We start from the raw sequence: 24,576 nt of genomic DNA on the forward strand, positions 1-24,576 counted from the left end.
AAAGTATTAAAGACAGATGATCAGCAGGACAGCCAGGCAATATGCATTGTTTAAAAGGAAATATGTATGGCAGCACCTATACCTCTTTCACTTTAGGATCCCTTTAAATGTCTGCATAAGTGTGTGACCAATAATGCGACTGCTTCAAGTCTAACTGCACTATAGCTGAGAATCTGCATCATTGCCAGCTTTATAGGCTGAGGCTCACTCCTAACGGTCCTACAATATTTAATGCAGCCCTGTGTAACAAACAAGTGACTTAGTGCTTCAAAAGACCTAACTGTAAAGCTAACAGAAGGTGATAGGGTAAGCATTATTAGGAGTTTCACGATAGTTTGTGAATTATTTTTAAATACTGTATTACAGATGACGAGAATGGGCGCAATATCTCTGAGTCCAGAGTTCTTCTAATATATAACATGCTACAGATTATCAAGAGATCTCTGTTCATATTTACTATAAGAAGTATGCTGGTTCAGGCACAAGAAGGATTAGATACTGTATATAGCTGTTCACTGACTGCGGCCTTGTCCTGATGCATCTTTCTTAACCACTTCCCCTCCCCTGGGACCAGTTACTATGTCCCTGCAAATCCCCTCTTCTACTTGCAGGGACATACTGTAGCTACTGTGTCCCTTCCCGTGGCGCACTCCCGCTGCCCCCTTCACCCCTGCGCTCTCTCACATGCTCGTTAACACTGCCAATCCTCAGACAGGAGATGAATGAATGGGAACGCAGTTCCACGCCGGCATTAAAGAGATGCCACGGTCATTTGTTTACCTCCGATGGAACCCATGCATGCATGACTTCCTATTTAGCGTACTATAGAGACGCAATAGGAAGTAATGCGCGAGTAAATTTTGTGGTCAAATAGTAAAATTACACCTACACACATTTAATTTTTAAAAAGACCCACAAATACATTTTAAATTAACAAATTACCTCCCACATTATCTCATAATTACCCAATTCTGTTTTTTTTTTAATTACAATAAAAAAAATTACATAAATAGTTAAATTAGGGACTGAACTTTTTTTATATGTATATCAAGAGGGCATATTACTGTTAATTTTTAAACTATGGGCTTGTAAATAGTGACGGACGCAAAACTGAAAAAATGCACCTTTACTTCCAAATAAAATATTGGCGCCATACATTGTACTAGAAAAATATTTTAAATGTTGCAATAATTGGGACAAATGGCCAAATAAAATATGTGGGTTTTAATTATGGTAGCATGTATTATGTTAAAACTATAATGGCTGAAAACTGGGAGATAATTAATTTTTTCTTTGTTTTTCTTGTTTTTCCTGTTAAAATGCAGTTGGAATAAAATAATTCTTAGCAAAAAGTACCCCCCAAAGAAAGCCTAATTAGTGGTGGAAAAAAAACAAGATATAGATTGTTTCGTTGTGATCAGTAGTAATAAAATTATAGGCGAATGAGTGGAAGGAGCGCTGACAGGTGAAAATTGCTCTGGTTTTTTAAGGGGAAAAACCCTTGGAGGTGAAGTGGTTAAGATAAGGAGTGATGTCCATCAGTGGTGTTGCGTCAAATGGTTTCAACTATGGAGCAGCTGAACTGACTACATATAAACTAATTCAGCAAAGAATAGAGAAGGATCTCTATGTTTAGATATTAAAGCCTTCTTGAATGTATTTCCACTATGGTAATAGAAATTAAAACCTTTAAAGAGAATCTGAAATGAAAATGAACTTATGATATAATGATGAACTATATATGTAGTACAGCTAAGAAATAGAACATTGGTAGCAAAGATATTAGTATCATATTGTTTCCAGTACAGGAAAAGTTAAAGTGGACCCAAATTAAAAATACAAGATTTCAGAAATAAAATCTATTTTCCAAATTATAATAATAAATAGCAGCCTTTTTTCAGCTGCATGATGACAACTATAAAATATTTTACATTTATTAGAGTAACCCCTCCCTTCCATTCAAATTGTGAAAAGCCGGGAAAAATCCGGCAAACTGGTGGAGTAAATGGTGTCCGGCAATGGAGGAATTGCTAATGGCTGCCCCCAGTATAACCCTAGTTATGAAAAGAGAAGGGTTAAAAACATGCGCTGAAATGATCATAGGTTTGAAGGAGTGTGTATTTATCTTTGTATGTGTCAGAGTAGTGCAACGAAATATTTTTAATTAAAGAAAATGTTTGGTTTGTGTCCGCTTTAAGAAACTTCACTTGTTATCTATGCAAAAGAACTTCTCTTAGCTCTCTGACTCAACTTGGCTCTGCTACAGTGCTATTTTCGGGAGCACTTATACACCAAACAGACAAAAAAGTGACAGCACTCAAGGATGCACCTGAATTGCAAGCCTACAGAGGCAATGCAGAGCCCCTCTGGAACGAAATACATGCCTTGAATACAAAACAGATGCAAATTATGTGCTAATTCTAATCTAAAATTTTATGAAAGTGGATGTGAAGCAGTGAATGCAGCTAGCCACAAGTATACTTCACACTTTTTTTTTTTTTTTAAAGCACTGCCATGTCTCCCACTTATACACCAAAGAAACAGCAAACGGCAACTTCAAATAAGATTTTACTCCAGGGAAGTTCATAGGGTCATTAGCTGTGCTGTATTTCATAGTTTAAAATACAGAATGTAGTTTGTAATTGCAAATATTAGAGAATGATGCAATGGAATTAAAAAAAAAAGAAGCTATATAACTAAAAATAAAAATTAGCCTTTTTTTCTTTGCTACTAATGTTCTATTTCTTAGCTGTACTACATATACAATTCATAATATCGTACATTTTTTTTTCACTTCATTGTCACTTTAAGGGTGATAGATGATATACAGTGTATTGCAAGTCTTGATGAATAATTCTATCTGCTTTCAGATCAAAGCTATCTATTATGGGATAATCCTGCAGATGTAGGGTTTTCTTTAGCATACCCTAATGGAACCTTTTACACACTAACTGGAGGGGATGGAAAATTGATGTTTTCAGCTGAAGAATCTCTACACAGCAGAGACTTTATGAAAGGAGGAGATGCTTTTATTTTGATATCCATGGAAGGTAGGCAAGTTTCCATTGTGTAATTTATGCAGCTACAGCTTGTATAACTACCACTGTCCAGAAAAAGTTCTAAGTGATAATTACTTATAACCTTGCTCTTGAATAGCTAAATGAACGATGGCTATGAGCTGATGTGCAATTCCTGAGGAGACAAAGAAACTAGGAAACCCCTAAGTACAGCATACTGTATATTGTATATATCTGTAGAAACATGGAGAAAATATATGCATCTCAACTCAGGTCTATGATCTCCAAGGGGATCTCAATTACTGTATATACTCACGTATAAGCCTAATTTTTCAGCACAAAAAATGTGCTGAAAAGTTATCCCCCTTGGCTTATATGTGAGTCAGTGGAGCAGAATGGATGATGGAGCAGGTTTTGTTACTAGCAGAGGAGCGTAATGATTGTGCACTAGTAATCCTGCTCTTGCCATCCAGCTCCCTGCTGTTTCTGTGCCCCCATCCCCTGCATCATGGTGTGCAGAGTGCGCCGCTCAAGACTACCTGTGACCCCCGGCATGTGGAGCAGAGCATGCCAGCAACCTTTTAGCAGTGCAATGATCAGGAATTCTTCCTGTGTGGCGTCTTGAGCTGTATCCTCCTTCTGCATATCTGGCTATAGGGAGGGGAGCTGACTTGTACTGGGGGTACATCTGGCTTCTGGGGAGGAGGATTATATGCGAGTGAATCACTTTTTCTTGTTTTCTTAGGGAAAAGTGGGTACCTCGGCTTCTACGCGGGTATATACAGTAGTAACACCCAGTTACTGACAGGAAATAAACTGTAGGTTTCTTTCTAGACTTACTAGAGTAATTGCCATAATGAAGATATGAAGGTGGCTAAATATAATCGTAAAGGAATAAAATAATAGATAATAACAGGAGAAGGAGCATAGTCAAAGCTATTTATCCCCAAAAATATGTAACCATTGAAATAGAACCCAAGGCATCACACAGTTAAAAGTAAATACTTACCCAAAGGGAGAGAAGCCTCTGGATCCTATAAAGGCTTCTCATGCTGTCCTCCAGTACCCCGCTGCTCGCCGGGACCCTCCTTAACATTGGGACCACGTACCTTTTCAGGCACAAGTGTGGACGCATTTGCTCAGTAGCACGGAGCCGCTGGCTTCACCTTACAGTGCCAGCTCAGCCATACTCATGCAGACATAGTATGGCCACACTCATGCCCGAAGAGGAGTTAGACCACAATGAGATTACCGACAAGCCCTTGCTGGTGATTTTCAAGGGTCCTCGCTCGGCTGCAGGGCACTAGAGGAAGCGGTCGAAAGCCTCTGTGCTATCTTGTGGTTTGATTCTTCCTATGTGAGTATTTACTTGTTTAAGTTTTCGATGCTTCAGGCACACTTTAATGCAACTAAATAACTGCACTAAATAAATATCTCTTTCCATGAATTAGTGGAATCTTTTGGGAGGTAAGTAGCTTTGACCATTCTCTTTCTCTTGTTATTATCTAATATTTTCACCTGTATCTTTATTTATGGGTGCCTCAATATTTTTTTTAGATGAACTGTTCTGTATATCCAGTAGAAATACGGTATAGGTATGTCTTGCCAATCATTCATGTATTTCAGGTAAAGTGCTGCCCATAATTATTCAACCAGCAAGTAATTTTTTGATGGAAAATTACATAGGTGTCTCCAAAAAGATAATAAGATGATGTACAAGAGGCATTATTGTGCAAAAAATTCTCAGCTTTTATTTACATTTGAGGAAATAGTGTCCAGTCCAAAATTACTCATACCGTTCTCAATAATCAATAGAAAAGCCTTTATTGGCTATTACAGCAATCAAATATTTTCTATAATTGCAGCCCAGATTTTTGCATGTCTGCACAGGTATTTTTACCCATTCATCTTTAGCAATGAGCTCTAAATCTTTCAGGTTGGAGGATTTTCTTGCCATCATCCTGAAGTTTAGCTCCCTCCACAGATTCTCAATTGGATTCAAGTCAGGACTCTGGCTGGGCCACTCCAAAATGTTAATGTTGTTGTCTGCTAACTTTTTCTTTAGCACTTTTCATGTGTGTTTTGGGTCATTGTCATGCTGAAATGTCCACTGGTGCCCAAGGCCAAGTTTCTCTGCAGACTGCCTGATGTTGTAGTTGATAATCCTCATGAGTTGTTTTTTTTTCATGGTGCCATTTACTGTGATTAGGTTCCCTGGTTCATTAGCTGAAAAACACCCCAAAGCATTTGGTTCCCACCACCATGTTTGACAGGGGGGATGGTGTTCTTTGGGTTGCAGGCAGGCTTCTACTTTTTTACGGCAAATAAAGGAAACATCACTGTGACCAAAAAATTAAATTTTTGTTTCATCTAACCCTAATACAGAAGACCTGAAGTCTTCTTTTTGTCCAGATCAGCATTTGCAAAGGCCAAGCCAGCTTTTGTGTGCCTTATCTGGAGAAGTGGCGTCCTCCTTGGTCTGCATCCATGGAACCCAGCAGTGTGCAGTGTCCGTTGGATTGTCTGCATTGAGATGCTGCCATCAGCAGAGCCCAGATTCACCAGGATGGCCTTGGTGGTGATTAGAGATAGCTTGAACCTCAGATTTTGGGTCCGCAGACCGTGGACGTGAACTTCCGCAAAAGTCTGCGGACCGGTGAACTCGGCAAACCGCAATAGACTTCAATGGGCAGGCGAACTTGAAAAACTACAAAAACTGTTTCTGGCCACAAAAGTGATGGAAAAGATGTTTCAAGGGGTCTAACATCTGGAGGGGGGCATGGCGGAGTGGGATGCACACCAAATTCCCTGGGAAAATTACGGATTTGACGCACAGCAGGGTCATAATCCCTAAAGGGCAGAAATCACATTGCATTCCTAAATTGGAGGCAAAAAGTGCTTGAAAACATCTTGCATGTGTAGACATGGATCAGGTAGTGTAAGTAGTGTACTGCTTCACACTGACAGACGAAACTGTGTAATGCACCGCAAACAGCTGTTTGTGTAGTGATGGCCGTGCTGGTGCATACAATGGCGAGAATGCAGGCATATGGTCGGGCCGAGGTAGCTCAGTGACAGAACAGTGACTGTCCAGCTGATTGAATTTGGTCTGATCACAATGAAGCAACAACCTTATTATCTTGGGTGTGCCCCCAACACACTCATATAGGTCATATATAGGTCATATAAGTCATAGCTTCATTGTGATACGCAAGCCCCTTCACCGCGGCAAGGTAACGATCACGAAGGGGAATTGACACATATACATGCCTTTTATTTTGTTGTTGCAGCTGCAGTGCAGCCAGAAAAATTAGGTATGTACACGCACCAGAAAATGCATTATTCTTTTTGGTAGCAAGAGGAGGTGACTAGTAGTCCTGGACCCAGTTGGTGGTGGCGGAGAAGGCAATCAAGCGGCCTGCAGGCAGAGATGCTGTTTGGGGACTGACTTAGTCTTCGGGCAGGCAGCAGCGGCGTGCAGTCAGAGATGTTGTGTCGGGACTGACATAGTCTTTGGGCAGGCAACAGTGGCGTGCAGGCAGAAATATCGCCGCTTAAAAGGGCTAACACCTCAACATATCCGAGATAACCTTAGCTTTGATGAATTGACTGACTCCAGCTTGGACCCTGATACTCTGGTGTTTAAATACAACAAATGTGTGTCCTCCACCTTTGAGACCATTGCTCCTCTGCACACCAAATATCCACACCATCATGCACAGTGGTTTGATAACGCTATAAAAGAGCTGAAAAGACAAGGCCGAAAACTTGAGAGGCTGTGGCGCAAATCTCAGTCACCAGAAGACAAACATGCCTTAATCTTTCACTTGAAGAGCTACCAAAAGGTAATCACGGGAAAAAAATCATCCTTTCTATCACAAGAGATTGCAAATGCAGTTAACAAACCAGCCCAACTTCCCACAGTGGAAAAACTCTGCAAACCAGCATGTCAAAAACTTAATATCGAGTCTTCAAAGGACCTCTGTGACCAATTTGCCCATTTCTTCACAGACAAAGTCTCCGCTATAAGGTCCGCCATCCAACTTACAGCATCTGAGCCTAATATAGCGCCGAAGACCATTAGCAGAGACAACGTAACACCTTGGTCAAACTTCAAAGAAATTGATGAAGAAGTCACATCAAGCATCCTCCTTCACGTCCGCCTAACTACCTGTGACCTGGATCCTGGCCCAACACAGTTCATGTTGAACTGCCCCGACCTGTTCGTACCGGTATTCCTCAAAATTGTTAACTGTTCCTTACAATCAGGGATATTTCCTGCTTTACTGAAGGAAGCAATCATCAGGCCTCTCCTCAAAAAACCCTCCCTGGACCCAGATGCAATGACCAGCTACAGACCTGTCTCTAACCTCCCCTTTCTGGGCAAGCTAATTGAAAAAGCTGTATACCTCCAGCTAGAAGCCAGAATCCTACAAAATAACAGTTATGACCCATTCCAGTCTGGCTTCAGGAAACACCACAGCACTGAAACTGCCCTCATCCAAATATGCAACCACCTGCTCATGGCAAGAGACAGAGGAGAGTGCTCGATCCTCATACTGCTAGACCTTTCTGCAGCCTTTGACACAGTTGACCATGACATCTTGATAAACAGGCTACAGGAATACTGCGGCATTGATGGCATAGTACTTCAGTGGTTCCAATCCTTCTTGAGTGGCAGAACCCACAAAGTGTCTATGGGGCCCTTCCTGTCCACCCCTGTAACACTTAAGTATGGGGTGCCCCAGGGCTCAATCCTCTCTCCCCTGCTTTTCACGATTTACATGCTACCGTTGGGAAAACTAATCCAAAAACATGGCCTGACATACCACTGCTATGCAGACGACACCCAACTATATCTTTCCTTCAAGCCTGGTGTGACAGACCCAACTCTAACTATAAACGCCTGCTTACGTGAACTACAGCAATGGATGAATGACAACTGGCTGAAACTAAATGCAGACAAAACTGAAGTCCTTCTGATTGGAGGGCAGAGCATGATAACAAAACAACTTAACTTGCAGTCTTCCCCACTGGGAATAGGAGGCACGGATCTACGCAGCTCTGATCATGTGCGTAGCCTGGGAGTTCTAATTGATGGGGATTTAAACTTCAGAACTCAAATCTCTGCTGTGGTGAAATCATCCTATTTTCACCTGAAGAACATTGCAAAAATCAAGCACCTCCTACCCCCAGAAGATCTGCCAACCTTAGTCCACGCCTTCATCACATCCCGACTGGACTACTGCAATGCTCTCTACACTGGCCTTCCAAAAAAGGTCTTGTACCGCCTACAGCTGATACAGAATACTGCTGCCAGACTGCTAACCAACCAACCCCGTCACTGCCACATAACGCCAGTCCTGCATTCCCTTCACTGGCTACCTATAGAACGGAGGGTCCTATTCAAGATCGGCCTACTGACATTCAAATCCCTGAATAATCTAGGCCCTGGATACATGAAAGATATGTTACAGCTGCGTAGCAATCCCCGCATTCTCAGATCCACAGGTTCTAATAATCTAGTCATACCCAGAGTCCACTTGGAAACTTTTGGTCCCAGAGCCTTCTGTCATGCTGCCCCTACATTTTGGAACTCCTTACCTCAACAGATCAGGACAGCCCCATCCCTGGACGTGTTTAAATCCAGACTGAAAACCCACCTGTTCAGTCTGGCATTTGCAGAAATATAACTTTTGTTGTGTGAATACTTCATCCTACTAATTACTGAATCTGAGAGAGCCTAAGCGCTTTGAGTCCTATGGGAGAAAAGCGCTATAGAAATGTTATTGTATTGTATTGTATAGAGATGCTGTGTAGGGACTGACTTAGTCTTCGGGAAGGCAGCAGTGGCCGGCAGGCAGAGATGCTGTGTGGGGACTGACTTAGTCTTTAAGCAGGCATTAGCCCTCCGGGATCCATGCCTCGTTCATTTTAATAAAGGTGAGGTGCTGAACACTTTTTTGACCTAGGCGACTTCTCTTCTCAGTGACAATGCCTCCTGCTGCGCTGAAGGTCCTTTCTGACAGGACACTTGAGGCGGGGCAAGCCAGAAGTTCGATTGCAAATTGTGACAGCTCTGGTCACAGGTCAAGCCTGCGCACCCAATAGTCCAAGGGTTCATCGCTGCTCAAAGTGTCTATATCCGCACTTAAGGCCAGGTACTCAGCTACCTGCCAATTGAGGCGTTCGTGGAGGGTGGATCCGGAAGGGCTGAGGCGATGAGTTGGACTAAGGAAAGTGCGCATGTCCGACATCACCATCAGATCGCTAGAGCGTCCTGTCCTTGCCTACGTGGACATGGGAGGAGGAGGATTACTCGCACCTTTTTTTCCATTGTGCTGTGACATCACCCTTAAAAGCACTGTAAAGCATATTTCCCAAATTGTGTTGCAAGTGCTGCATCCTTTCTGCCTTGTGTTTATGTGGTAACATCTCTGCCACTTTGTGCTTATACCGAGGGTCTAGTAGCATTGCCACCCAGTACAGGTCATTCCCCTTGAGTTTTTTTATACTGGGGTCTCTCAACTGGCTGGAAATCATGAAAGACCCCATCTGCACAAAGTTGGATGCCGACCTACTAGTCACCTCCTCTTGCTCTTCCTCAGTGATATCAGGTAAGTTCTCCTCCACACCCCAGCCACGAACAATACCATGGCAAAGGTGAGCAGCACAAGCCCCCTGCGATGCCTGCTGTGGTTGTTCTCGCGCCTCCTCCTCAAAGCCACCTTCCTCCTCTGACTCCTCTTCCCCAGATGACTTCCCCTCCCCCCTCCTCTGTGATGCCGCAGGTTTTGATGCCCAAATTCAAAGCCGAAATGAGATTCCTGCTGTTGTCACACACCACGTTGCAAATCTCCAGTTGGTGCGGGGTCAGCCACTGATCCACCTGTTTGTTCAGAGTGGCCAGGAGTGCTGCTCCGGTGGGACTCTCAGATTTGAGGCAAGACATGTCCAAGATGGCATGACACCGTCGTACCTGGCATGTGGCATAGGCCCTGGGGAGCTGGGGGTGTGCAGTTTGAGAGAACGCAGCAGTAGAGTAGCACTCAGCTGAGGAGGAAGAGGATGACAGCGAAGAGGATGTAGCAGGAGGAGTAGGAGGAGAAGGAGAGGAGATGATGAAGATGCTGCACCTAGAGGAGGCGGAGGGTGGCTTTGTGTTTGCGTGCTGCTTTTCCTCATGAGCTCACCCCATTGGTGTTTGTGCTTATTGATCAAGTGCCTTCGTAAGGCTGATGTCCCTAGGTGGGTGTTGCTTTTTCCACAACTTAATTTTTGGTGGCAGAGAGTACAGATGGCATTGCTGTAATCTGAGGCAGAGACACAAAAATAACTCCCCACTGGTGAGCTGTGGGTTGATGGCATTGTAGTGGTGGCAGCAGCTGACATTGAAGAGCGTGTTGGCTGGCTGTCCCTACATGGCGCCACATGCCAACAGACACTGCCACGAGCTGTTTCCGGCGACGAGCTACCCCTGCTTCTTACAGAAACTCATCTCCTCCTACTCTTCTCTGACTCCTCCTCTAAACTATTGGGAACCCACGTGCCATCCATGGCAGGATCATCATCATCATTATAATCCTCCACAGCTTCGCTTGTATTAGACACCTCCAAAACTGCACCAACAACAGATACTTCATCATCATCATCATCACACCTTAAGTCCATAGCGACGCCTAACTCAGACATGCAAGGTAGTGTAACATCCTTAGCGCCTTCATCTTGTAACAAGAATGGCTGTGAATCAGTTAATTCTCCACCAAATAACTTCTGCAAACTCTCAAATGGTGCGGATGTGGTGCTAGTAGAAGCGGTGGTGGCTGCCGGCTGAGTGTTAAGTGGTGTGCCCGCATCAGAGCAGGAGGAGGAAGATATGTCACAGTTCAGTGCGGAAGTTGAGGTAGATGAGGTGTTCTCCGTTATGAAATCAACTATGTCCACAGAATCTTGGGGGTTGAGCGTTTGTGCCTTCTGAACACTTTACTTTGGTCGAGGGGCGCACGAAATCACGTCACGACGTTGAACAGACCTGCCGGGTGGTCTGCCCCTGCCTCTGCCTGTCATTTTTTTTGCATATTGGTGGGGGAGAGGAGGGTATGCAGTAGTAATCACAGTGTGTGTAGTCACAAAGAGGCGCACAATCAGTGTCAAATACACAGCAGCTGTGTGTGTGTGTATCACTGGGCTGTGTACTTTAACACACATAGAGATATCCTAGTACTTTCAATCACAAATATAGTTGCAAGCTAAGCACCGCTTATGATGATAGACAGTGTGCTGGCTTGTAACAAATAGAAGACAATAGTAAGATTGCAAGGCCCAGCAATGACTGTGGCCTGCCCTGTATGCAGTGTATGTCTCACACACACACACACACACACACACACACCAACACACACACACCAACACACACACACACACACACACACACACACACACACACACACACACACACACACACACACACACACACACACACACGAATAGAATATGAGCCCTCAAAAGGGTTTTTGTTTTGGGATGGATTCAGCAATAAAGAACAGCCTAGCTAAATGTCCCTGTCTCTCTGTGGGCTGTATGCAGTGTCACCCACAAAGGGAGCTATAGTATAGTACATTCAATCACAGATACGGTGGAAAAATATGCACTGGTATAATAGAGTGTGCTGTCACACAGGTACAGTGGAAAGGTATGCACTGGTATAATAGAGTGTGCTGTTACACAGGCACAGAGGAAAAGTATGTACTGCTATAATAGAGTGTGCTGTGACACAGGTACAGAGGAAAGGTATGCACTGGTATAATAGAGTGTGCTGCCAGTGGTAGGACTACAAATCCCAGCTATCCTGGCTGGCAACTGTCTGTGGGCTCTATGTATATGATAGATATGACTGTGATGTAGAGGGTCAAAGTTTAGCTCAATGATGAGGTATGGGAGGCGGGTTGAACGTGCCATGTGTCCGCTACCTTCTGTGGGTGCGGGTAGGTGAAATCCGCACGGACTACCCAACCTAACCAACTGCAGAGAGCTGCTGTTTTTCAGCTGTTGAGTTGATTAAAACAGGTGTTCCCAATAAATCAGGGTAATTATGATGCTTAAGAACAGTTCGGACTATTTAGAATGGTATGGTACTTTGGATTTTCCCACAGTCTGTGACAGTTTGGGAAGCATATGAATAATTTTTGGACTGGACACTTTTTGCTCAAATGTAAATAAAAGCTGAGAAATGTTTTTTTTCCACAATAATAGCTCTTGTACATCGTCTTATTATCTTTTGGGAGACACCTATGTCATTTCCCGTCAAAAGATTATTTGCTGGTTGAATAAAAGTAACTTTAAGTCAAAATTTGCCAGGGGTATGAATAATTATGGGCAGCATTGTAGGTCCAAAGATGCCTATCAAATTGTACAATTTTTAGTAGACGGTCATATTTTCAATCCGATTTTCATTGGAAGGTTTACGGGTTGGGGCGCCGAGCGTATTGCTGCAAATTTTGGGGGATTTTTGGGGAAAAGAAGTCGTCAGGATGTGGGCAGAGTTATCCATTATAAAACTCCATACTCTATACAGTGCTGCAGAAGATGTCAGTGCTATATAAATACACAATAATTATATGGTAGGACATAAGATTATAACTATGGTACAATTAGATTGTGAGCTCCTCTGAGGACAGTCAGAAAAGGGGGACATACGAAAGAGGGGGATGAATAGGAGGGGGGGTTAAAGAGGTAGAGGCAAAAGACAGAGAGCCTGGTGAGAGAGGTGATATGGCAGGAAGGACTCTCATCGGGACCGCAGACATCACCAGTGCTGTTTGGCATGGACATGCTGTTAAAAGAAGCCACTGAAATCTGAAAAGAGGAAAGGGTCATGGGGGTAGACTACAAGGTGGGAGGGGGAGCTGGGAAAATAAATATCAATCTGCAATCAAGCTAATCTGAATTGCCTGGAGCTTGCTTCTCTGCTCGGTTGTCAGCACCTGTATTACTTGCTTCTACGTCAAAAACGAGAAACCATAATGGTCACATGAGTCCAGAACAATTACTCCTGGACCCCATAAACATATGAGCTGATAAGTGCCTCTAACTGCTATAAATATCAGTCTTGGATGGACTGACCCTTCGATCTCATGGCAAAACAAGATTGTGTACTAAATCTGCTAACAATTACTTTATTTATTTCTTAATTAACTTATCATTTTGTCTTCTTGTCTGTGCTTCAATATAGGTGTAGACATGTTAGCTATCTATTCTCTGTTTCTGCAGACATTTCCCACCTAGAGCAATCACAACCACTGCCCCAGCCTGCCTCTCCTACATCGCCAGTATCTTCATTTTTTGAACGGCCTGTACTTTGTGAGCAAAATATCTGCAGTAACAATGGAGTATGTGTTATTGAAAATCAGATGCCAGTATGCAGGTAATATTAACCAGTTGTTGCATAATATCAGAGACAGCAAAAAATGTAACAGAGCCCTATTACGTTACTGCAAATAATACAAATAAAGAAGAGATTTATAGGAGTCACAGTACAGTGCAAAAGTACTAGGCAGGTATAAAAAAGCTGTAAACTATGAATGCTTTCACAAATCTAAATTCCAGTGGCGTAGCAATAGGGGCTGCAGAGGTAGCGACTGCATCGGGGGCCTGTAGGCCGGAAGGGCCCCATGGGGCCCAATCTCAACCACAGTATTAGCTCTTTATTGGTCCTGCTTCCCATCCCCTTCTTGCACCTCTGACACTGAGGTTGTTCTTAATTGGTTTTGGTGTGCCGTATCAATTGTTATGTATACCATGCTTGTTAGCTACGCCACTGCTAAATTATATTTGTTTATTCTTATCAATGTAGAAAATGTCAAGTAAGCTAACAAAGCAAAAATCTAAATCAAATAAATATTTTTCTAACTACTGTTTGTTTTCAGAACAGCATCGATTCCTATAGATACACTTGCACAAATTCAGGGACCTCTTTGAAGCCTGTCCATCAACAGAGTGTTGGCTTCCACTCCTCTCTCCTTCTCCCACCCACCATCTTTAGAAAAATATGTGTAGAGCACGTATAAGAAAAGTAACTCACTCAGTCACACACTCCAGCTGTGATCTTCATGGCAACAGTGGCGTCATGTGACCTGCTGTCCTTGCCTACCAGTGTGTCACATGACGTCACCGTTTCCATGGAGATAGCCGCTTGAGAGCGTGATTTGGTGAGGTATACCCTAATCTTCACTGCCATTCTACTGTCGGGAGGTTGGCAGATGGAGAGCTGCAGTAACAGCAGGCCACATTACAGAGGAGTGCAGCATCAAACATAGGAATGTTTGCCCACCCCTGGACTAGTCTATCTTCTCATGGGGGATTCTCAGGGTTTTCTATGTTTTCAAAAGCATTTCCTGAACGGCAGTTGCGAAGTCTAACTGCCAAAATGGTAAAATACCAGCCAGCCTCCCTACTCACTTGCATTGCATATCATTTTGGCATTTAGACTTGGCAAATGCCATTCAGGAAATGCTTTGAAAAACAAAGAAATCCTGGAGAATCCCTGACGAGGAGATGGACTAGTCCAAGGGTTTTGTCAGATTCTAACTGCTTACGTTTTTTCGCTGTAGTTGTCCTTTAACTTAAACAGCTGTGTAGTAGGTTTAAACCTGGGTGAAGAGCAGCCCTATTCTGCTACCAAGGTGAGGTTGTTCATATCACAGGCCATACAACATACATACTTACTTGGGTTGAAAGAAGATACTGTATACTGTACTTCCATCAAGTTCAACCAGGGAATTGGGTACAACACTAGCCTGCACCCCTACATATCTCTGGATCAACTGAGATATGTGAGGGCGCAGACTAGTATTGTACCATATTTTTTGGTTGAACTCGATGGACCAACTAACTGCATAACTATGTAACATGGTAAGACAGCATCAAGACACAAGGTAGGTATTACGTCAGTAAGGTCTCTCCCAGAAACAAATCTTCAAAACAGACTGGGGTTTCAAGATGTACTGTTCAAGCTCTTTTGAATAAGCACCAAGAGACAGAAAGTGTTAAAGAGCATGGCTGCAGTAGGTGGCCAAGGAAACTTAGTGTGACAGATGAAATACACAACATGCTTACTTCCCTTCAAAACAAGATGTCCAGCAGTGCTATCAAATCAGAACAGGCAGAATCCTGCGGGACTCAAGGAGGGACACTAGAGGCACTGGGGGGCACATAGGAAATATGGAGGACAGAGATGGCTCAGTGTTCTAGCTTAAGATTGAATTCAGGTTAAGAACTAACCTACAGTCTCTACCTCATTTGTTAACCAAGGACTACCTGTACTGTATATATCATTGCTTTAATGCAGACCTGAACTGAAAATAAACGAATAAGATACATAATTGTATTTATACTCCTAATCCTAAATGTGACTCTTTTTGAATCTTACAGTTTTTAAATCTGTTTAAAAGCTAAAAAAGTAAGTTTAAGTTATTATTGTCTCAGCTGAATGACAGAATATGTCACACAGTCTGACACAGTCTATGAACCTTTGGCATTGTTAACCCATTCCCTGCACTCAGAAGCTGTTCTCTGCCAGGCAAGAGTTGTATGGCTGTAATTAGTTATCACTAAGGATTACTGATAGTCCCGGCTTAAAAAGAATTATGTGCATATCTGAATATTTAACCCTTTCAGGCAGAATAAGGAAAAAAAATAAACACAGCCTAGTTATATGCAGGAATGGCACTATACATGTACAAGTTTATCTCATCATGTGTCACATGTCAGTCCAGGTAACGTTTAAGCAAATAAATGTATTAAAAGGATCATTTTTCAATGGTCCCGTCAGGCTTGGCAAGTTATCAGCTCACAGCTCAGCTCCTATGCTCCAATCTACCACCACCTTCTTCACCCTATGTGGCCCGACCCCACTTGAGCGGGAGGTTAAGAGCAACACCTGCCCAACTTCGGTTACACCCAGGCCTTGTAGGTGCAAGATATAGGAGCTGAACATAGAGTGAACTATGTAACTCACCAGAACCTAACAGGAGATAGTGAAAGTCCAGTAACAAGTCGAGGTCATACATGTAGTATCAGAAGTATCGAACTACACTAGAGCAGGCAAAATCAAGGTCAGGCAATCCAAGGTCAATACAGGCATCAGACAGAGAGTAGTCAGATTCCAGGCAGAGGGTCAGTTCAGGCAGCAGGCAGAGAGTAGTTGAATTCCAAGCAGAAGGTCGGTACAGGCAGCAGACAGAGAGTGGTCATATTTCAGGCAAGGTTGATACACGGATAATCCAATACAAATAATCACACCCAGCAGAAGCTCACAGCCAAAGCTATCACAGGCAACATGCAAGTGTCAGAGCAAGACTTAAATACTGGCAGCATCCAATCAGTGGCCGGCCACACAACACAGCAACCAATCACTCACATAAGCCCTACCTGATTGTCAGCTGACTGACAGATCAGCTGACACAACATACAACCCTTGCCTATGTGTCAGCTGACTAATGCTGGGTACACACGTTGAGATTTCCCACTCGATTCGCGGATCGATTTGATTATTTCAAACATGCTCGATTGGATTTCGATCATTCCTGCCGTTGATTTTGCATACTTAACATTAAAAAAACGATCGAAATCGAGCATGTTTGAAATAATCGAATCGATCCATTTGATACCCCAAATCGAGCCGGAAATCTCAACGTGTGTATTCAGCATAAGACTGTCGGCTGACACTAACTTTTATATTTCCTTAAGGAATAGGACGGATGTTTCCTCCAGAATGTCCGTCCCCCTTCAACGCTGGAACGCGCAGAAGCGGCGCGCACAGCCCCGTCGCGAAGGATGCCCACGTTGCTAGGGGCTGCGAGTGCAGAGGCAGAAGAGGACAGAGTGGCTCGTGTCTCGCCGCGGGAGCCCTTATCGCGGGAGCGTCCAGGTAAGTCCCTGACAGGTCCTGTCATAAACCTGTAACAATATTAGCACTAGTTGTTCTTTGTAACATAACAGCGTCACATAGAAGGATAAAAAATACTTTTAGTCATCTGTATTCAAAAGTTAAAAACGTTAAAATGTCTAATAAGGGATGACATTTAAACAACAGAAAGAGAATAGACAAAATCCATTGCTTCACTTATAGTCCACTTTTGTAGATTTAATAAGCCATAAAAAAAGATGATATAACTGCACAATAAAAAAGGTCCCAATTCTCTCCAGTTCAGTCCTTTAACCACTTCCCGACCGCCTAACGCACAGAGGCGGCCGGGAAGTGGAGCCCGCAAGGACCAGCTCATGCCCAAAGGCGGCGGTCCTTGTAGGGGCATGGGCGGAGCGATCGCGTCATCCGTGACGCGCTCCTCCGCCGGCGCCTGTCTCCGCTCACCCGCCGCAACATCCCGCCGGCCATACGGAAGCGCCGGTAGAATGTTAACCCGACGATCGCTGCATACAAAGTGTATAATACACTTTGTAATGTTTACAAAGTGTATTATACAGGCTGCCTCCTGCCCTGGTGGTCTCAGTGTCCGAGGGACCACCAGGGCAGGCTGCAGCCACCCTAGTCTGCACCCAAGCACACTGATCTCCCCCCCCCCTGCCCCCTGATCGCCCACAGCACCCCTCAGACCCCCCCCCCTGCCCACCCCCCAGACCCCTGTTTGCACCCAATCACCCCCTAATCACCCATCAATCACTCCCTGTCACTATCTGTCAACGCTATATTTTTTAACCCTAAACTGCCCCCTGGGGACTCCTGATCACCCCCCCACCCCTCAGATTCTCCCCAGACCCCCCCCCCCCCTTGTGTACTGTATACCTCTATCCCCCTGATCACCTGTCAATCACCTGTCAATCACCCATCAATCACCCATCAATCACCCCCTGTCACTGCCACCCATCAATCAGCCCCTAACCTGCCGCTTGCGGGCAATCTGATCACCCACCCACACCAATAGATCGCCCGCGGATCCGACGTCAGATCACCTCCCAAGTGCAGTGTTCACATCTGTTCTCTACCCTAAACACCCACTAATTAACCATCAATCACCCCCTATCACCACCTGTCACTGTTACACATCAGATCAGACCCTAATCTGGCCCTTGCAGGCACCTAATCACCCGCATACACGCTCAGATTGCCCTCAGACCCCCCCTTATCAATTCGCCAGTGCATTAGTTACATCTGTTCTTCCCTGTAATAACCCACTGATCACCTGTCAATCACCCCCTGTCACTGCCACCCATCAATCACCCCCTGGCACTGCCACCCATCAATCAGCCCCTAACCTGCCCTTTGCGGGCAATCTGATCACCCACCCACACCAATAGATCGCCCGCAGATCCGACGTCAGATCACCTCCCAAGTGCATTGTTTACATCTGTTCTCTCCTCCAAACACCCACTAATTACCCATCAATCACCCCCTGTCACTGCTATCCATCAGATTAGACCCCTATCTGCCCCTAGGGCACCCAATCACCCGCCCACACCCTCAGAACCCAGCCCTGATTACCTCACCAGTGCATTGCTTGCATCTATTCCCCCCTCTAATCACACCTTGAGACACCCATCAATCACCTCCTGTCACCCCCTAGCACACCTACCCATCAGATCAGGCCCTAATTTGCCCCGTGTGGGCTCCTGATCACTCGGCCAAACACTCAGATCCCCCTCAGACCCCCTTCCGATCACCTCCCCAGTGCATTGATTGCATCTATTTTCCCCTCTAACCACCCCCTGAGACACCCATCAATCACCTCCTGTCCCCCACCTAGCACTCCTATCCATCAGATCAGGCCCAATACAACCTGTCATCTAAAAGGCCACCCTGCTTATGACCTGTTCCACAAAATTTGCCCCCTCATACACCACCTGTCATCAAAATTTGCAGATGCTTATACCCCTGAACAGTCATTTTGAGACATATGGTTTCCAGACTACTCACGGTTTTGGGCCCGTAAAATGCCAGGGCGGTATAGGAACCCCACAAGTGACCCCATTTTAGAAAAAAAGACACCCCAAGGTATTCTGTTAGGTGTATGACGAGTTCATAGAAGATTTTATTTTTTGTCAAAAGTTAGCGGAAATTGATTTTTATTGTTTTTTTTTTCACAAAGTGTCATTTTTCACTAACTTGTGACAAAAAATAAAATCTTCTATGAACTCGCCATACACCTAACGGAATACCTTGGGGTGTCTTCTTTCTAAAATGGGGTCACTTGTGGGGTTCCTATACTGCCCTGGCATTTTAGGGGCCCTAAACCATGAGGAGTAGTCTAGAAAACAAATGCCTCAAAATGACCTGTGAATAGGACGTTAGGCCCCTTAGCGCACCTAGACTGCAAAAAAGTGTCACACATGTGGTACTGCCGTACTCAGGAGAAGTAGTATAATGTGTTTTGGGGTGTATTTTTACACATACCCATGCTGGGTGGGAGAAATCTCTCTGTAAATAGACAATTGTGTGTAAAAAAAATCAAATTGCCATTTACAGAGATATTTCTCCCACCCAGCATGGGTATGTGTAAAAATACACCCCAAAACACATTATACTACTTCTCCTGAGTACGGCGGTACCACATGTGTGACACTTTTTTGCAGCCTAGGTGCGCTAAGGGGCCTAACGTCCTATTCACAGGTCATTTTGAGGCATTTGTTTTCTAGACTACTCCTCACGGTTTAGGGCCCCTAAAATGCCAGGGCAGTATAGGAACCCCACAAATGACCCCATTCTAGAAAGAAGACACCCAAAGGTATTCCGTTAGGAGTATGGTGAGTCCATAGAAGATTTTATTTTTTGTCACAAGTTAGCGGAAAATGACACTGTGTGAAAAAAAAACAATTAAAATCAATTTCCGCTAACTTGTGACAAAAAAATAAAAACTTCTATGAACTCACCATACTCCTAATGGAATACCTTGGGGTGTCTTCTTTCTAAAATGGGGTCATTAGTGGGGTTCCTATACTGCCCTGGCATTTTAGGGGCCCTAAACCGTGAGGAGTAGTCTTGAAACAAAAATGACCTGTGAAATCCTAAAGGTACTCATTGGACTTTGGGCCCCTTAGCGCAGTTAGGGTGCAAAAAAGTGCCACACGTGGTATCGCCATACTCGGGAGAAGTAGTATAATGTGTTTTGGGGTGTATTTTTACACATACCCATGCTGGGTGGGAGAAATACCTCTGTAAATGACAATCTTTAGATTTTTTTACACACAATTGTCAATTTACAGAGTTATTTCTCCCACCCAGCATGGGTATGTGTAAAAATACACCCCAAAACACATTGTACTACTTCTCCCGAGTACGGCGATACCACATGTGTGGCACTTTTTTGCAGCCTAACTGCGCTAAGGGGCCCAAAGTCCAATGAGTACCTTTAGGATTTCACGGGTCATTTTGAGAAATTTTGTTTCAAGACTACTCCTCACTAGAGATGTTGCGAACATCTCTGGGGCTTTTACTACTTCCGGGTCGCTCTGACCCGGAGTAGTACGCCTGCGAAGCGCGTCCTAGATCGCGCTCCTGTTGCCGGGCACTCTCTGCGCATGTGCGTGACGTTGTTCACGACGTCACGCACATGCGCAGAGAGTGCCCGGCAACAGGAGTGCGATCTAGGATGCGCTTCGCCGGGCAGCGCAGGCGTACTACTCCGGGTCAGAGCGACCCGGAAGTAGTAAATGCCCCATGTATTCAGAGATGTTCGGGAACCGTTCGCTACATCTCTACTCCTCACGGTTTAGGGCCCCTAAAATGCCAGGACAGTATAGGAACCCCACAAATGACTCCATTTTAGAAAGAAGACACCCCAAGGTATTCTGTTAGTAGTACGGTGAGTTCATAGAAGATTTTATTTTTTGTCACAAGTTAGCGGAAATTGATTTTTATTGTTTTTTTTTCACAAAGTGTCATTTTCCGCTAACTAGTGACAAAAAATAAAATCTTCTATGAACTCACCGTACTACTAACGGAATACCTTGGGGTGTCTTATTTCTAAAATGGGGTCATTTGTGGGGTTCAAAAAAGTGCCACACATGTGGTATCGCCGTACTCAGGAGAAGTAGTATAATGTGTTTTGCGGTGTATTTTTACACATACCCATGCTGAGTGGGAGAAAGATCTCTGTAAATGGACAATTGTGTGTAAAAAAAATTAAAAAATTGTCATTTACAGAGATATTTCTCCCACCCAGCATGGGTATGTGTAAAAATACACCCCAACACACATTATACTACTTCTACTGAGTATGGCAATACCACATGTGTGGCACTTTTTTGCAGCCTAACTGTGCTAAGGGGCCCAAAGTCCAATGAGCACCTTTAGGCTTTACAGGGGTGCTTACAAATTAGCACCCCCAAAATGCGAGGACAGTAAACACACCCCACAAATGACCCCATTTTGGAAAGTAGACACTTCAAGGTATTCAGAGAGGGACATGGTGAGTCCTTGGCAGATTTAATTTTTTTTTGGCGCAAGTTAGAAGAAATGGAAACTTTTTTTTTTTTTGTCACAAAGTGTCATTTTCCGCTTACTTGTGACAAAAAATAATATCTTCTATGAACTCACTATGCCTCTCAGTGAATACTTTGGGATGTCTTCTTTCCAAAATGGGGTCATTTGGGGGGTATTTATACTATCCTGGAATTCTAGCCCCTCATGAAACATGACAGGGTGTCAGAAAAAGTAAGAAAGAAGGGGCGCTCTGAGACTCCTAATAATTCAGATGGAAGCTCCAATAGGAGAGGTCTCACCTTATTCGACTGTGGCCGGCACAGTGTACACAGCCTCGATAAGCGTGCGTCCCTCTTGGCCTAGCCGGGGACCGGGCTCTCTACTCGAACGTGGCGGATGTGACGTCACTCCTCGCCGACCTCATCACCGATGTTCCTGGGAGGATCAAACAGATGCCAGCGGTAGACGCACGGTATAGGCGTCAGTATTTCCGCATTAATGGTTATAAAGTCCGCTATAGACGCGGTAAGGGTGCGTTTGTATGGCAGTTGCGTGGTCAGCACGCTAAAAAAGCCGCATAGGGATGGGTTGGGTTAAAAAAGCCGCTACATATGCGGCTATAAGTACGCTTATGGCTCAAAGAATCAAAGAGTATAAAGGTATAAAATTTATTTAAAAGACAACGCGTTTCACAGAGGTGCATCCTCTGCTTTATCAAGTCATTAATCATATACTATTGTCCACAGTTCATTAAATAACGAACTGCAACCAATCAGCTCTGTGTGGGACGGGGAAAGGGGAGAAAGTTACCGTATTGATCCTAGACCTAGGGTCTATTACACATACTGCCCTAAATAGAAGGGCAGGAAATACATTGCACAAATCACCTCAGTGAAAAGTACCCATTATGTTATTCAAAGGATACCAGAAAGTGATAGGACCCACATACTACCAGATTACCATCTGTGTGCAGGCAGCCATCAAACCCAGACAAGAAGGGAAAAAAGAAAAAATGAAATATGGAAGAAAAGGGAGAGGAAGAGAGGAAGAGAAGGGAGGGGGGGGGTACATTGTATGTCCTCAAAATGTAGACTGGATTAGATATACTGTTTATCCTCACACAATGCTCATAGGTTACATCCAACCAATCTGCACCACATGAAAACCAATTCAAAAAGAACATACACATATCATACATTCCAATTATAATCCAAAAAGCACTGGCCCCAGGTGCAACTCTACTCCAACTAATGTACTATTGGCTGTAAATGGCTCATTTCTTCTAAACATTTATTTAGGCCCCCTGGTTCTAAAGTACCCAACTTTAAGATCCAATAGGACTCGCGTCTACACAAGACGCGATACCTCTCAAACTTATTGGGGTGGTGAACTTGTTCTATAATGGTAGCCCTTAGGGCCCCAAAGTCCCAAATGATAAGGAGGAGGAGGCGCCTGGAGATGGCAGCCTCGGCAGCTTGCTCTGTCTTTCTATGTTTGTTTTATGTATTTTTGTTTTTCAACATTGCCTTGTGCAACCCAACCCGGATAACCTTCACCAGTGAACAACTACTGAGCATTCGGAACTTAGCTAAATATAATCTACCCCTGGATATTTCATCTACTCTTGATCTTCTGGGGATTCTGACCAGTGGAGCTACAGTGCTGAACCAGGCAGTGAGGCTTAGAAGAAGAGGGAAACGCTCCGGGATCCAGACTCGCTTTCGACGCAGAGGACTGCGCTCTCCACTACCTGGAATCATACTCTCTAATGTCAGGTCCATATGCAACAAACTAGATGAGCTTCAACTACTGATCAGAACAAAGAAGGACTTTTATCTCTCTGCGGCTATTTGCTTCACAGAAACTTGGCTATCTGAGCTTATTCCAGACAACGCTCTGCCGATTAATGGATTTACACTCTACAGATCTGACCGGGACCCACTTACTTCTGGCAAAACCAAAGGTGGAGGACTCTGCTTCTATATTAATGATAGATGGTGCACGGATGTTACAGTTATTAAGAGGACATGCTCGGCTGGGCTGGAAACACTCTTCATAAACTGCAAACCCTATTATTCACCCCGTGAGTTTTCTTCGTTTATTTTGGCTGCTGTGTACATCCCTCCACAAACATGTATGCAGCCTGCGCTCCAAGATCTCGCAGATCAAATCACTGAGGTGGAAAGGGAGTACCCAGATTCTTTTTTTATCATACTAGGGGATTTCAACAGTGCTAATCTTTCCAAAGAACTCCCCAAATACAGGCAACATGTCACAAGCGCAACTAGAGAAGGTAAGACACTTGATCACTGTTACACTACGACTAAGGACTCGTATTACTCTGTCAGCAGGGCAGCTTTGGGGAACTCTGATCATGCTGTTATACAGCTTATCCCAACATACATCCAAAGACTAAAAACTGCCAAACCTGTAGTGACCACAGTTAAGAAATGGACTAGTGAAGCTGTAGAAAAACTGCAGAGCTGCTTTGATTTAACTGACTGGAATTTATTTAAAGAATCCTCCAGTGACCTAAATGAATACACTGATGCTGTGACATCATATATTACCTTTTGTGAAGAGTCCTGCATCCCCACAAAAAAGTGCACCAGGTACAATAACGATAAACCCTGGTTCACATCACATCTTAGGAAGCTGCGCCTCGATAAAGAAAGGGCATATCGTACAGGCGATAAAGTCCTCTACAAAGCTGCGAAATACAAACTGCAGAGAGCCATTACCGCCGCAAAAAAAGATTATTCTCAAAAACTTGAGGAAAATTTTTCTAACGCAGACTCATCCACAATATGGAAATCTCTACATGAAATTACCAGCTACAGGAAGAAATCTCCTCCCCCCTCACTACATAACCTGCAGCTTGCAGATGAACTGAATACATTTTATTGCAGGTTTGACACTACTAACAAAAGCCAAACACAACAAGTCAATTTGCATCTCTGCCACAGGCAAACTGAACACTCTTCCTGCCAGCCAATGTCTCCACCCCCTGCGGTGCCTCAGCAACTACACAACACAGGAGGCCAGACACAATCTGCTAACCTGTCCCCAGATGTGCATGCTCTAACAATATGCCAATCAGATGTAAATAGACTCTTTAAAAAA

General features: G+C 44.0%; 1 protein-coding gene across 1 annotated transcript in view; it reads left to right on the forward strand.

Annotated features, from left to right (window-relative positions):
- The window catches only part of LOC137519412 (meprin A subunit beta-like), a 112,195-nt gene that overhangs the window by 74,066 nt on the left and 13,553 nt on the right, over positions 1 to 24,576 (forward strand). The window contains exons 8-9 of the mRNA XM_068238367.1: positions 2,871 to 3,050; positions 13,287 to 13,440. Coding sequence (XP_068094468.1) covers positions 2,871 to 3,050; positions 13,287 to 13,440 — 334 coding nt within the window. The remainder of the gene's footprint in view (positions 1 to 2,870; positions 3,051 to 13,286; positions 13,441 to 24,576) is intronic.

This window comes from Hyperolius riggenbachi, chromosome 5 (genome assembly GCF_040937935.1).
Source record: "Hyperolius riggenbachi isolate aHypRig1 chromosome 5, aHypRig1.pri, whole genome shotgun sequence".
In the NCBI taxonomy this organism is placed as follows: domain Eukaryota; kingdom Metazoa; phylum Chordata; class Amphibia; order Anura; family Hyperoliidae; genus Hyperolius; species Hyperolius riggenbachi.